We start from the raw sequence: 14,066 nt of genomic DNA on the forward strand, positions 1-14,066 counted from the left end.
TAACCTCATGCCTTTACCCTAGCTAGTCCCCCTGACACTAAGGGTCAATTTAGCATGGCCAATCCACCTCACCCGCACATCTCTTGGACTGTGGGAGGAAACCGGAGCACCCGGAGGAAACCCATGCAGATACGGGGAGAACATGCAGATTCCGCACAGACGGTGACCCAAGCCGGGAATCGAACCTGGGTCCCTGGCGCTGTGAGACAGCAGTGCTAACCATTGGGCTAACACCGTGCCACTTAGCTCACACTAAGAACTACGTGCTTTGTTAAATTGCACTTATTTTTCCAGCAAGATCCAGAACATTGTGCTTTTAAAACTCTGAAGCAATTGAAGTCCAGGAACTATGTCAGATTGCAAACCCGACTGCCCACATTCTAATGCAACTATCTACTTGTGGTTATATGGTCTGGATACACGGGTTCTGTCCTAGACCTTGGGAATCGGAGGAGCTGGTGATAGTTAAGTGTTGAACCGCGCATCAGTCTGCTCCCTCTCCCCTTCCCACAACAGAATCCGAATTATTCAGAACCTATAGCCAGGATAAAGGTGCTTGGTGTTTTATTTATGTTGCATTGCATTGGATTAAGTCGATAATTCAAGTCTAGAAACAACAGGCAGGATTCTCCGGCTGCGCTGGTCTAAAAGCCGGAAATTCCTGCCCGATCGTCAATGACGTTTCTCCGCAAATTGCCTGCTAAAATTCCAGTGGCGGGCAGGTTGCGGAGATTTCCGGCACGCTCAAGAAACAGTGTAACGTTGCAGGGCATTGTTCCGTTGTGGCCAACGCTTTGAGTTAGTTGCTAATACATTTACTACTTCTACTGGCTGCCTCTGTGTGCTGATGCTTCTGGCTTCTGCCCTGGCGCTGTTGCATGTTGCTGTAACATGTAACGTGTGGATGCTGCTGAATCTTGTCATTGGACGGTCAAGCCAAGCATGTTTGTAATGGTTTGGGCTGTAAGGTGTTGCTGTACAAGTTTGCTGTTTGCCGTGTAAGGATTCAGTCGTAGAATCGTAGGGACGCGACTCGACCCTGAACGGTTCCAGTGTCTTATGTATTTGTTGTTTCATTTGACCACAGGACAACTTTGGCTACGACCTACCAGCCGTGGAAGCGGCCATGAAGAAGCACGAGGCAATTGAGGCAGACATCGCTGCCTATGAGGAGCGTGTGCAGGCCCTGGTAGACGTGTCGAAGGAACTGGAGGCGGAGAATTACCACGACGTTAAACGGGTCAACGCCAGGAAGGACAACATCATGCGGCTGTGGGAGTATCTGTTGGAGCTGCTGAATGCTCGGCGGGCAAGACTGGAGATGAACTTGGCCCTCCAGAAGATCTTCCAGGAGATGCTTCACATCATCGACTGGATGGATGAAATGAAAGTATGTTTCAAGTGAAGGATTCTTGTTCATATAAACACATGTTGGTATTGTCGGGGAAAAATTAAAGTTTATTTATTAGTCACAAGTCAGCTTATGTTAAGAACATAAGAAATAGGAGCAGGAGTAGGCCATCTAGCCCCTCGGGCCTGCCCCGCCATTCAATAAGATCATGGCTGATCTGACGTGGATCAGTACCACTTACCCGCCTGATCCCCATAACCCTTAATTCCCTTACCGATCAGGAATCCATCCATCCGCGCTTTAAACATATTCAGCGAGGTAGCCTCCACCACCTCAGTGGGCAGAGAATTCTAGAGATTCACCACCCTCTGGGAGAAGAAGTTCCTCCTCAACTCTGTCTTAAACCGACCCCCCTTTATTTTGAGGCTGTGTCCTCTAGTTTTAACTTCCTTACTAAGTGGAAAGAATCTCTCCGCCTCCACCCTATCCAGCCCCCGCATTATCTTATAAGTCTCCATAAGATCCCCCCTCATCCTTCTAAACTCCAACGAGTACAAACCCAATCTCCTCAGCCTCTCCTCATAATCCAAACCCCTCATCTCCGGTATCAACCTGGTGAACCTTCTCTGCACTCTCTCCAATGCCAATATATCCTTCCCCATATAAGGGGACCAATACTGCACACAGTATTCCAGCTGCGGCCTCAGCAATGCCCTGTACAGGTGCATCAAGACATCCCTGCTTTTATATTCTATCCCCCTCACGATATAGGCCAACATCCCATTTGCCTTCTTGATCACCTGTTGTACCTGCAGACTGGGCTTTTGCGTCTCATGCACAAGGACCCCCAGGTCCCTTTGCACGGTAGCATGTTTTAATTGGTTTCCATTGAGATAGTAATCCCATTTGTTATTATTTCCTCCAAAGTGTATAACCTCGCATTTATCAACGTTATACTCCATTTGCCATATCCTCGCCCACTCACTCAGCCTGTCCAAATCTCTCTGCAGATCTTCTCCGTCCTCCACACGATTCACTTTTCCACTTATCTTTGTGTCGTCTGCAAACTTCGTTACCCTACACTCCGTCCCCTCCTCCAGATCATCTATATAAATGGTAAATAGTTGCGGCCCGAGTACCGATCCCTGCGGCACGCCACTAGTTACCTTCCTCCAACCGGAAAAACACCCATTTATTCCGACTCTTTGCTTCCTGTCGGATAGCCAGTCCCCAATCCACTTTAACACACTACCCCCAACTCCGTGTGCCCTAATCTTCTTCAGCAGCTTTTTATGGGGCACCTTATCACTGCAATGAAGTTACTGTGAAAATCCCCCAGTCGCCACACTCCGACGCCTGTTCGGGTACACTGAGGGGCAATTTAGCATGGCCAATGCACCTAACCCGTACATCTTTGGACTTGGGAGGAAACCGGAGCACCCGGAGGAAACCCACGCAGACACGGGGAGAATGTCTGTGTGGAGTCTGCACAGTGACCCAAGCCGGGAATTGAACCCAGGTCCCAGGTGCTGTGAGGCAGCAGTGCTAACCACTGTGCCACCACCTCAGTGTGGCTCATAAAATGAAGTAACCTCCAATGAACTAACCACAGGATTAGTTAACAATATTATAACATGATTTTCTACGTTCCACATGGGACACTAAGGGGCAATTTAGCATGGCCAATCAACCTAACCTGCACATCTTTGGACTGTGCAAGGAAATTGGAGCACCCGGAGGAAATCCATGCAGACACGGGAAGAACGCGCCGGCTCCACGCAGACAATCACCCAAGGCTGGAATCGAACCGGAGTCCCTGGCACTGTGAGGCAGCAGTGCTAATCACTGTGGATCAGTGTTTTAGCATACAAAGCTTGGGAATAAAGACACTCAGAATGCTGTGTGTGTGTCTGTGTGTGTGTGTGTCTGTGTGTGTGTGTGTGTCTTTTTACTCATGGTTAGCTATTTTAGAAAGCTAACAGTTGAACCTTCCTTTCAGGTACGCCTGCTGTCGCAGGATTTCGGTAAACATTTAATGGGTGTGGAGGACCTCCTTCAGAAACACGCGCTGGTGGAAGCGGACGTTGCCATTCAGGCAGACAGACTGAAGTTGGTCAACGCTGGGGCGCTCAAGTTCGCTGAAGGAGAAGGTACGTGTTGACGTTTCTGTAAAGTCCGCCACCTCACCTGCTGGCTAAACCTCTTGTCATCAAATTGGATGAAAAGGACCATCAGTAAATTCCCAGAAGCAACTGCCAGACTTTAATCTTCAATTTTAGCTGCTCTGCCTACTCATGGATCACCTTGACTATTGTGTGTACAGGTGTATTGTTATAAAGCGGAGGTTAATCCCCCCTCTGAGAACTGACACCAAAACCCCCAAAGAGGAGTACCTCACCCTATAAGCTGTAAAATATGTGTGTGAAGTGGTGTGACCTGCTCTTCAGCAACCCCTAGTGGTTAAATACAAAAGAAAATTCCAAACAATCACTATAAAATCAACATGTAACTATTTATTTATCTAACTAATAGTGAACAAGTTACCTAAACTCATAACACACCGCATAAAACTGAGTGTTCTAATGGAATACTGTTCAGACAAATACAATTCCCACTCATTAACAGAATAGGATTTAGTCACTCTAAAAATTACAACCAGGTTTGGTGTCTTCTGGAATATTCTGGGCCTTCTCTGTTGATTCCTCTGTCTGGAACTTCTTTCTTTGGTACCTTTGTTAGCTAGATGGTGCTTTCTATTGAGACATATATAAAGCTATGAGAGCCAGCAAGTCTCTCTCTCTCTCTAGAGCTGTTATCTCTGGAAGGTGGCAGTTGCTCTCTCCTCTTTGTCCCACTGCCCCCTTTTTTTATACTCCTGATGTCATATCAATATTTCCCACAATAGGGTTGGTCCTAGGTTGTCAAAAGCATCAGATTTAAATTTAATAGGTTCTTGGTATCTAGGTGCCTGATTCAACTTGATTGGCTGAATGCAGAAGCCTGTTGTCTTGGTAAAAACTGCTGCTTGGTCTTTTGATACAAATGTTTCAGTCTGGGCTCTCTGTGTACTTGCATTTTTAACTCTCTAAGCCCAGAAACAACAACACCTTTTAACGGGACCATGCAATGCTTTCTCCCCGAACATTTTACAATCTTACAAACACCAAATTCTAACTTTCTACTTCTCAATCTATAATTACTCTTTGCAGCAATTCGACACACTGTGCAATCTCCATATTCCAGCATGTATGGGGATTAGGTGGTGCCATTTAGTCAAAAATGCCAGTTAAATTCCATTAACCTACAATACAATACTTTTAGCATGAACTAATATGCAAATACTCAGGAAGCAAAGGACAGTATTCTTTTTATTTCTAATCTTCAACAATGCAGTGGAACATAATTTAAAGTATTGTTGGGTGGCACAGTGGTTAGCAGCTTCACAGCGCCAGGGACCCGGGTTCCATTCCGGCCTTGGGTGACTGTCTGTGTGGAGTTTCCACGTTCTCCCCGTGTCTGTGTGGGTTTCTTCCGGGTGCTCCAGTTTCCTCCCCCAGTCCAAAGATGTGCAGGTGCATTGGCCATGTTAAATTCTCCCTCAGTGTACCCGAACAGGTGCCGGAGTGTGGTGCCTAGGGGATTTTCACAGTAACTTCATTGCAGTGTTAATGTAAGCCTATTTGCGACACTAATAAATAAACAGGTGATCAGGTGCCGGAACCCTCGAACTGTGAGGGAGAGGGTTCAGTTGTGACTGGGAGCTGCCAGAGACTAGATTTACTCCTCCTGAAGTTTTGCTGTTTTGAGGATATATCCTTCTGTGAAAACTGCTGTCTGGTGTCACGGTAGCACAGTGGTTAGCACTGCTGCCTCACAGTGCCAGGGACCCGGGTTCAATTCCCGGCTTGGGTCACTGTCTGTGTGGGGTTTGCACATTCTCCCCGTGTCTGCGTGGGTTTCCTCTGGGTGCCCCGGTTTCCTCCCACAGTCCAACGATGTGCAGGTGAGGTAGATTGGCCATGCTATATTCTCCCTTAAGGCAGAATTTTTCCGACCTGTCCGCCACGGGAATCATAGTGGGCGGGACAGAAAATTTGGCGGACTGTGCAAAGGTGCGTTGATCTTGGCGGGAATTTCCAACCTTGGGGCGAGTGTGGCCGGAAAATCCCATCCTTAGTGTCCCAAGATGTGTAGGTTAGATGGATTAATCATGGTAAATGCATAGAGTTACACCCATTCAAATAATAATCTGCCTTCCTATTATTGCTATTGTGACACTGATAAATGACATGGAGCTCACTTGTTCAGTTTGGGGTATCGAGTTTCTCAGTAAGTTCGTGACTTTTTGCCCTCTGCGCTATCCTACGTATAAAACCTTCAGAACTTTGTCTTCCTCCATATGTAAATATACCTTGCATTATACTCCAGCATTTTGTTGTCCTATGATTATGATTTAGAGAAGGGGGCAAGAGTATTAAAGTGAAAAGGTATTGCTGCAACTGTACAAGGTACGAGTGAGGCTACATTTACAACATTGCGTGCAGTTTTTGTCCCCTTATTTACGGAAGGATATGTTATCATTGGAATCAGAGAATCCCGACAGTGCAGAAGGAGGCCATTCGGCCTATCGAATCTGCACCGACTACAATCCCACCCAGGCCCTATCCCCGTAACCCCACATAGTTACCCTGCTAATCCCCCTGACACTAAGGTCAATTTAGTATGGCCAATCAACCTAACCTGCACATCTTTGGACTGTGGGAGGAATCCGGAGCAGCCGGAGGAAACCCACGCAGACACGGGGAGAACGTACAAACTCCACACAGTGACCCGAGGCCGGAATTGAACCTGGGTTCCTGGCGCTGTGAGGCAGTCAGCACAGAGGAGGTTGACTTGGATGATCCCAGATATGGAGGGACTGCCATTTGAGGAAAGATTAAACAGGTTGGGTCTGTACTCCTTGGAGTTCAGAAGAATGAGAGATGATATGACTGAAACGTAGAAGATTCTTTGGGGGTTAGATAGAGTAAATGCTGGGAGGATGTTTCCACTCATGAGAGAGTGTGGGACCAGAGGGCACAGTCGCAGAATAAGTGGGTGCTCATTTAAGACCGATTTGAGGAAGAATTTCTTCTCTTTGGAATTCTTTATCTCAGGAAGCTGTGAAGGCCAAGCCCTTGAACATTTTCAAGGCTCAGATCATAAGACCATAAGACATAGGAGCAGAATTAGATCACTCGGCCCATCGAGTCTGCTCTGCCATTCAATCATGGCTGATATTTTTCTCATCTCCATTCTCCTGCCTTTTCCCCGTAACCCCTGATCCCCTTATTAATCAAGAACCTATCTATCTCTGTCTTAAAGACATTCAATGACCTGGCTTCCACAGCCTTCTGTAGCAAAGAGTTCCACAGATTCACCACTCTCTGGCTGAAGAAATTCCTCCTCATCTCTGTTTTAAAGGATCGTCCCTTTAGCCTGAGGTTGTGCCCTCTGGTTCTAGTTTTTCCTACAAGTGGAAACATCCTCTCCACGTCCACTCTATCCAGGCCTCGCAGTTCCTGTAAGTTTCAATAAGATCCCCCCTCATCCTTCTAAACTCCACCGAGTACAGACCTAGAGTCCTCAACTGTTCCTCATATGACAAGCTCTTCATTCCAGGGATCATTCTTATGAACCTCCTCTGGACCCTTTCCAAGGTCAGCACATCCTTCCTTAGATACGGGACCCAAAACTGCTCACAATACTCCAAATAGGGTCTGATCAGAACCTTATACAGCCTCAGAAGTACATCCCTGCTCTTGTATTCTAGCCCTCTCGACATGAATGCTAACATTGCATTTGCCTTCCAAACTGCCGACTGAACCTAAACGTTAACCTTAAGTGAATATTGAACAATGACTCCCAAGTCCTTTTATGTTTCTGATTTCCTAAGCATTTTCCCATTTAGAAAATAGTCTATGCCTCCATTCCTCCTTCCAAAGTGCATAACCTCACACTTTTCCACATTGTATTCCATCTGCCACTTCTTTGCCCACTCTCCTAACCTGTCCAAGTCCTTCTGCAGCCCCCCTGCTTCCTCAATACTACCTGTCCCTCAACATATCTTTGTATCATCTGCAAACTTAGCAACTGTGCCTTCAGTTCCTTCCTCCAAATCATTAATGCATATTGTGAAAGGGGAATTATATAGGGGAATTAAGAGTTATGGAGATACGGCAGGAGATTGGATATAGTGTAAAGTTTATTTATTAGTGTCACAAGTAGGCTTCCATTAACACTGCCATGAAGTTACTATGAAAATGCCTAGTCGCCACACACCGGCGCCATTGTTTGGGTACAATGAGGGAGAATTTAGCATGGCCAATTTGCCTAACTGACACGTCTGTTGGACTGTAAGAGGAAACCGGAGCACCCGGAGGAAACCTACACAGACACGGGGAGAACATGTAGACTCCACACAGACAGTGGCCCAAGCAGGGAATCGAACCCGGGTCCCTGGCGCTATGAGGCAGCAGTACGAACTGTAATGACTTCAATCAGGCCATTGAGGTTGGCCGATTGGAATATGAACTCCCTGATTAATGATCCAATTGATGGGCCAATCAGGGAGTCTTTGCATTGTACTTAACCGAGAGTGTCAGTTCCTCTGGCACCCCCGGAGGTAACTGCTGACTGCTAGCACTCTGTGTACTGCTGTTAGAGTTCTTAAATAAAGGCATTTTGGTGAAGGGACTTCTGCCTCTGAAGACTTATTAGAGTAACCACTGTGCCACCGTGCTGCCCTCAGTGTTAGACCAGCCATGATCTTATTAAATGGCAGAGCAGGCTGGATGGCCTGTTCCTATTTCTTGTGGTTTAATTTATATTAAAGATTTCTTAAAAGACTTTCTGTGACAAGATTTCATGAGGTACGATTGTGAGACCAAATGTAGTTAATCGCCACAACATTTCTCAAGAAGGGAATGGCTGATCAACTGTCAATCTTTCTTCCAGGTTACACGCCCTGTGACCCCAACGTGATCAAGGACCGGGTCAACCACCTGGAACTGTGTTACGAGGAGCTGTGCATGCTGGCCGGTGAGCGCAAAGCCCGCCTGGAGCAGTCCCGCCGCCTTTGGCGGTTCTTCTGGGAGATGGCCGAGACCGAGGGCTGGATTCGGGAGAGGGAGCAGATCTTCTCCTCTCAAGATTACGGCAGAGACGTCACCAGCATTCTGATCTTGCAGAGCAAACACAAGGCGCTGGAGGATGAGCTGGGAGGTCTCAGCTCTCACCTACAGCAGACCATCAAGGAAGGGAAAGGCATGATCGCGGAGAAGCACTTCGCTGCACCTGAGATCCAGAAACGGATAGACGAGGTCCTTGCCATGTGGAAGGATTTGGCAGAGATGGCTGCCTTTCGCAAAGAAAATCTTCAAGACGCCCAAAACTTCTTCCAATTCCAGGTGGACGCGGATGACGTCAAGACCTGGCTGCAGGACACTTACCGCATCATGTCTTCAGACGATGTGGGCCACGATGAGTTCTCGACACAGACGCTGGTGAAGAAGCACCGGGACCTCACGGATGAGGTCATGAAGTCAGGGTCAGCCATTGACGCGCTGAATAAGCAACTGCAGAGCCTGCCCGAGGAATTCAGGAAATTACCGGAAATAAGGGACCGACATCAGGAGATCACGGAGCTGTACGCGGATCTCGTGGCTCTGTCGGACATACGGAGGCAGCGCTTGCAGGATGCCCTGGCTCTCTATACCATGTTTAGCGAGGCCGACGCTTGTGAATTGTGGATGAGCGAGAAGGAGAAGTGGCTGGAGGGGATAGAGATTCCGAAGAAACTGGAGGATCTGGAAGTGGTGGAACACAGGTACAATCTGAACCCGCAGTGGGTTGATTTAACTGCCCTGCGTATTCATTTGTATTGTTCAAGTAAAAGCAGGAAATCTACAACGTTACACCTTGTCCAATATTACTCCCCATTCACTCCAATCAACATTGCATTGCACCCATCCTGACAGTTTCCTTGTAAATGAGTTAGATTAAAATGACCTCCTTCAGCACTGCAGGGATTCTATGATCATTGCTGCATGATATTAGGCAATTAATCACCAAGTTAATTGAGTAGTGATCGTCAGCATGCTAGCAATAAATTATGTAGCGAATAGGCATTATAATCTGTTATATTAAACTTTTGATTTGATTTATTATTGTCACATGTATTAGCATACAGTGGAAAAATATTGTTTCTTGCGCGCTATACAGACAAAGCATACCGTTCATAGAGAGGGAAAGGAGAGAGTGCAGAATGTAGTGTTACAGTCATAGCTAGGGTGTAGAGAAAGATCAACTTAATGCAAGGTAAGTCCATTCATAAGTCTGAGGCAGCAGTGAAGAAGCTATTCTTGAGTCGGTTGGTACGCGACCTCAGACTTTTGTACCTTTTTCCCGTCGGAAGAAGTTGGAAGAGAGAATGTCTGGGGTGCGTGGGGTCCTTCATTATGCTGGCTGCTTTTGCGAGGCAGCGGGAAGTGTGGACAGAGTTAATGGATGGGAGGCTGGTTTGCGTGATGGATTGGGCTATACTCACCACCTTTTGTAGTTTCTTGCAGTCTTGGGCAGAGCAGGAGCCATACCAAGCTGTGATAAACCAGAAAGAATGCTTTCTATGGAGCATCTGTAAAAGTTGGTGAAAGTCCTAGGTGACATGCCAAATTTCCTTAGTCTTCTGAGAAAGTAGAGGGGTTGGTGGGGCTTTCTTAACTGTTGTGTCGGCATGGGGGACCAGGGCAGGTTGTTGGTGATCTGGACACCTGAAAACTTGAAGCTCTCGACCCTTTCACCTCAACTCCTCACATATATTTTTGTTTGCTTAGGTTTGAAACGCTGGGACAGGAAATGAATAACTTGGAATCTCGGATTATTCATGTAAACCAGGCAGCTAACCACCTGGTGGAGAGTGGACATCCCAGCACGCAGGAGGTTAAAGAATGTCAGGATCATGTGAACATCAGGTACATCGTAATCTGTTACCATTCATCACCGGCACGAGGACAGCATTCACCGGTGGTGTTTTGATCTGCATTCAGAAGCAAGATGAGAGAAATAAACTGGTCGTCCCATTTAGTTTTACGTAAAGAGTCCAATGAGAGACTATTTTCATTTTCCGCCCTTGGTTCCCAATCAGATCCCCTTACTGGACGCATTTCCTCTTTACATTCCTTAACTAAACCTCAATTATTTTGTGAAGCAAACGGCCTTTTTATGTTCTTCTCCCTGTGCCTGTATGTTGCTTTTTCCTCCTGCAATCATACAAACATACATATGAACATACATACAAACATATATGAACATACATACAAACATACATATGAACATACATGCAAACATACATATGAACATACAGAGCAGGAATAGGCCACATAGCCCCTTGAACCTGCTCCGCCATTTTATAAGATCATTGGCTGATCTACCTATAACTTCAACTCCACATTCCCACCTACCCCCAATCACCTTTCACCCCTTGTTAATCAGGTGGCCTCATTACAGAGCATAAGCACAGACGTCTTTGGAGTTATCTAACGTAGCTCGTGACAACAGGTCATTTGGCCTAACAAGCACTCTCCATCCAGACCCATGAATAATAATTTCATCACAAGTCTCTCTCCTCATTGAAGGAAGACTAATTTCTTTCCCAAAAAAAAACCAAAAAATGGTGGAAAGTATCAGTAGGTCTGACAGTATCTGTGGAGAGAGAATCGAGCCAACGTTTCAAAACCGTCAATATTTCTGTTTTTTGGGGCTGCTTCATAAGAACGTAAGAAATAGGAGCAGGAGTAGGCCATCTAGCCCCTCGAGCCTGCCCCGCCATTCAATAAGATCATGGCTGATCTGAAGTTGATCAGTTCCACTTACCCGCCTGATCCCTATAACCCCTAATTCCCTTACCGATCAGGAATCCATCTATCCGTGATTTAAACATATTCAACGAGGTAGCCTCCACCACTTCAGTGGGCAGAGAATTCCAGAGAAGTTCCTCCTCAACTCTGTCCTAAACTGACCCCCCCTTTATTTTGAGGCTGTGCCCTCTAGTTCTGGTTTCCTATCTAAGTGGAAAGAATCTCTCCACCTCTACCCTATCCAGCCCCTTCATTATCTTATAGGTCTCTATAAGATCCCCCCTCAGCCTTCTAAATTCCAACGAGTACAAACCCAATCTGCTCAGTCTCTCCTCATAATCAACACCCCTCATCTCTGGTATCAACCTGGTGAACCTTCTCTGCACTCCCTCCAAGGCCAATATATCCTTCCGCAAATAAGGGGACCAATACTGCACACAGTATTCCAGCTGCGGCCTCACCAATGCCCTGTACAGATGCAGCAAGACATCTCTGCTTTTATATTCTATCCCCATTAGTTTCTTGCGTATAGTTTGAGTACAAAGCAGTTATTTTGCTAGAAGGTTGGACAGGCAAGAAGAAAGGTCCACATAAAAAAACAAATTGACCCAAGAAAAAGAATGACCAACCATGTGGAAAAGTTGATTCCAAATTTTTAATGTATTGTACACTTCAGTCAAGCAAGGTTACTGACTTTAGTCAAGCAGTTTCCTGCGATATATTGGGGGGAATTCTCGCGTCCCACCCGCCACGGGAATCGTAGTGGGGGGAGGGGGGGCGGGGGGGGCGGACCACGCAAAAGTCCATTGACCTCGGGCGGGATTCTCCGGTTTTGGGGCAAGCACGGTCGGAGAATTCCACCCATTGTCTTTCCTTCAATCCCTTGCTTACCAGTCCTTAATCAAGATTACAAATTTAATAATGGACGAAGGGTGAGACCCCCAACTTTTGTGACTCTCTGATACAGCAAAACATCATCCAAACATGTGGCACTCCTGTCGCTCCCCAAGCTCTTTATTTTCCGAGGGATTTTTCTCCAGGCGAGAGAACTGAATATCCAGAGTTATGATACTACTCTGCGTGTAGTGTTTGCCCGATGGTTGTTGTGGGGAAATTTCAAAAGGCAGCCAATTGTGTCTTAAACTAAGACAATTCGAAACTCACAAGGCAAATATCTCTGTGCAAAGATATACAAAATCTATTTAACATAAAACACAGAACAAAACAATACAAATGTACAGCTGACTGGAGGCTCATGAAGGGTTAAATAGCTCGAGAACAGAGCGACAGAACCTCTCTGAAAAATCGAAGTACAGAGTTTAAAGCCAAAGTCTAGGAACCAGTTAGTCAGCAAGTCTTATTGTATGGAATTCCAAAGAGGGGATGTATTATGCAACATTAATGAACAGATGCATTCATTGCCCAGACACATGGATAGATATGACCCTGGATGTAGGAACACATGTCTATTCAACTTGGCAGTGAGCCGGTGGGAACGTCCATTGCGGTGGCATCTGCCGTTACCAGGCAACAGGGATGTAGTTAATGCCAAGAGGGGAGAATGCATCTGGAATCAGTTGGATAAATAAGATATCACCATGCTATTAGGCATCTAAAAGATCTGAAGTACAGATCAATTATACTTTTTCTAATCAATAATTTTGCCTTGCATTAGCTTAAAATCAATTCCATTTAGTAATCATACATCAATACAAATCTCTGTCAAGTACTTCCGCTACTCATAAGACATCTAATAGCATGGTGATATCTTATTCATCCAACTGATCCCGGATGTATTCTCCCCTCTTTGCATTAACTACATCCCTGTTGCCTGGTAACGGCAGATGCAACCGCAATGGTCGTTCCCACCGGCTCACTGCCAAGTTGAATAGACATGTGTTTCTGCGTCATATCGATCCTTGTGTCTGGGCAATGAATGCATCTGTTCATTAATGTTGCATAATACGTCTTCTCTCAGGAATTCCACCCGATAAGACTTGCTGACTAACCTGTTCCCAGACCTAATGACTTTAAACTATTGACTTTTACCACCATGCCTTTCAGTAACCTTGCTTGACTAAAGTGTACAATACATTAAACAGACATTTAAAATATCAGCATATATGTTTTAAAATCACAACTCTTTGTTTTGACTCATTTACTGCATCCACATGTGTGTCAGCTGTCTGTGTTAGCTTGTCCAATAATCAGTTACTCTTTACTGATTCCTGGCCCTCTGAAAGATCTGCCTATAAATCTTCTCAGCTGGTTAGAAATCCCCTTCCACAGTGACTATATTGGTATTACAAATAATAATCCCCAACCTAAAACTGAAACCAAAATATAAATCAAAAGAGGTTTCTGAAAATATTGTGGGTTTTATTGTTTTGAGCAAAATTATTTCTGGGTATAATTTGTTTCTTCGGAAGGATCTCTTCACATGCAGACAATAAAAATATAACAAAACTTACTCCAACTTAGAAATCAAAGAAAGGGTTGAATAAAGAAACTTCATTACTCCAAACGTGGGGCCTCACCCTGGGCCACTCCAAGTTCCCACACAATTCCCAACAGGTTCTTATTTATAGTGAGTCAGCTAGTCAGCTGACTATTACATCATTCTGCAATTGGTTCCATGGTTTACTGGGTCAGCTGACCCTTGCATCTTGTTACTATTGATCACATTACATCCAATACAAAGTTGTCACCGGTTACATTCGAACAAAATTTATCTTATTTTTTTGTGACATTGGCTAACTGATGGCGAGATCTGGATTTGGTTTGAGATACATGTTTGTGTACAATAATAATCTTGATGC

General features: G+C 45.5%; 1 protein-coding gene across 3 annotated transcripts in view; it reads left to right on the top strand.

The window, feature by feature from the left end:
* LOC144506945 (spectrin beta chain, non-erythrocytic 1-like) overlaps positions 1 to 14,066 on the top strand; it is a 266,820-nt gene that overhangs the window by 127,467 nt on the left and 125,287 nt on the right. For all 3 annotated transcript variants that reach the window (XM_078233354.1, XM_078233356.1, XM_078233357.1), the window contains exons 12-15: positions 1,088 to 1,390; positions 3,351 to 3,501; positions 8,348 to 9,218; positions 10,225 to 10,362. In XM_078233354.1, coding sequence (XP_078089480.1) covers positions 1,088 to 1,390; positions 3,351 to 3,501; positions 8,348 to 9,218; positions 10,225 to 10,362 — 1,463 coding nt within the window. The remainder of the gene's footprint in view (positions 1 to 1,087; positions 1,391 to 3,350; positions 3,502 to 8,347; positions 9,219 to 10,224; positions 10,363 to 14,066) is intronic.

This window comes from Mustelus asterias, chromosome 18 (assembly GCF_964213995.1).
Source record: "Mustelus asterias chromosome 18, sMusAst1.hap1.1, whole genome shotgun sequence".
Lineage (NCBI taxonomy): Eukaryota > Metazoa > Chordata > Chondrichthyes > Carcharhiniformes > Triakidae > Mustelus > Mustelus asterias.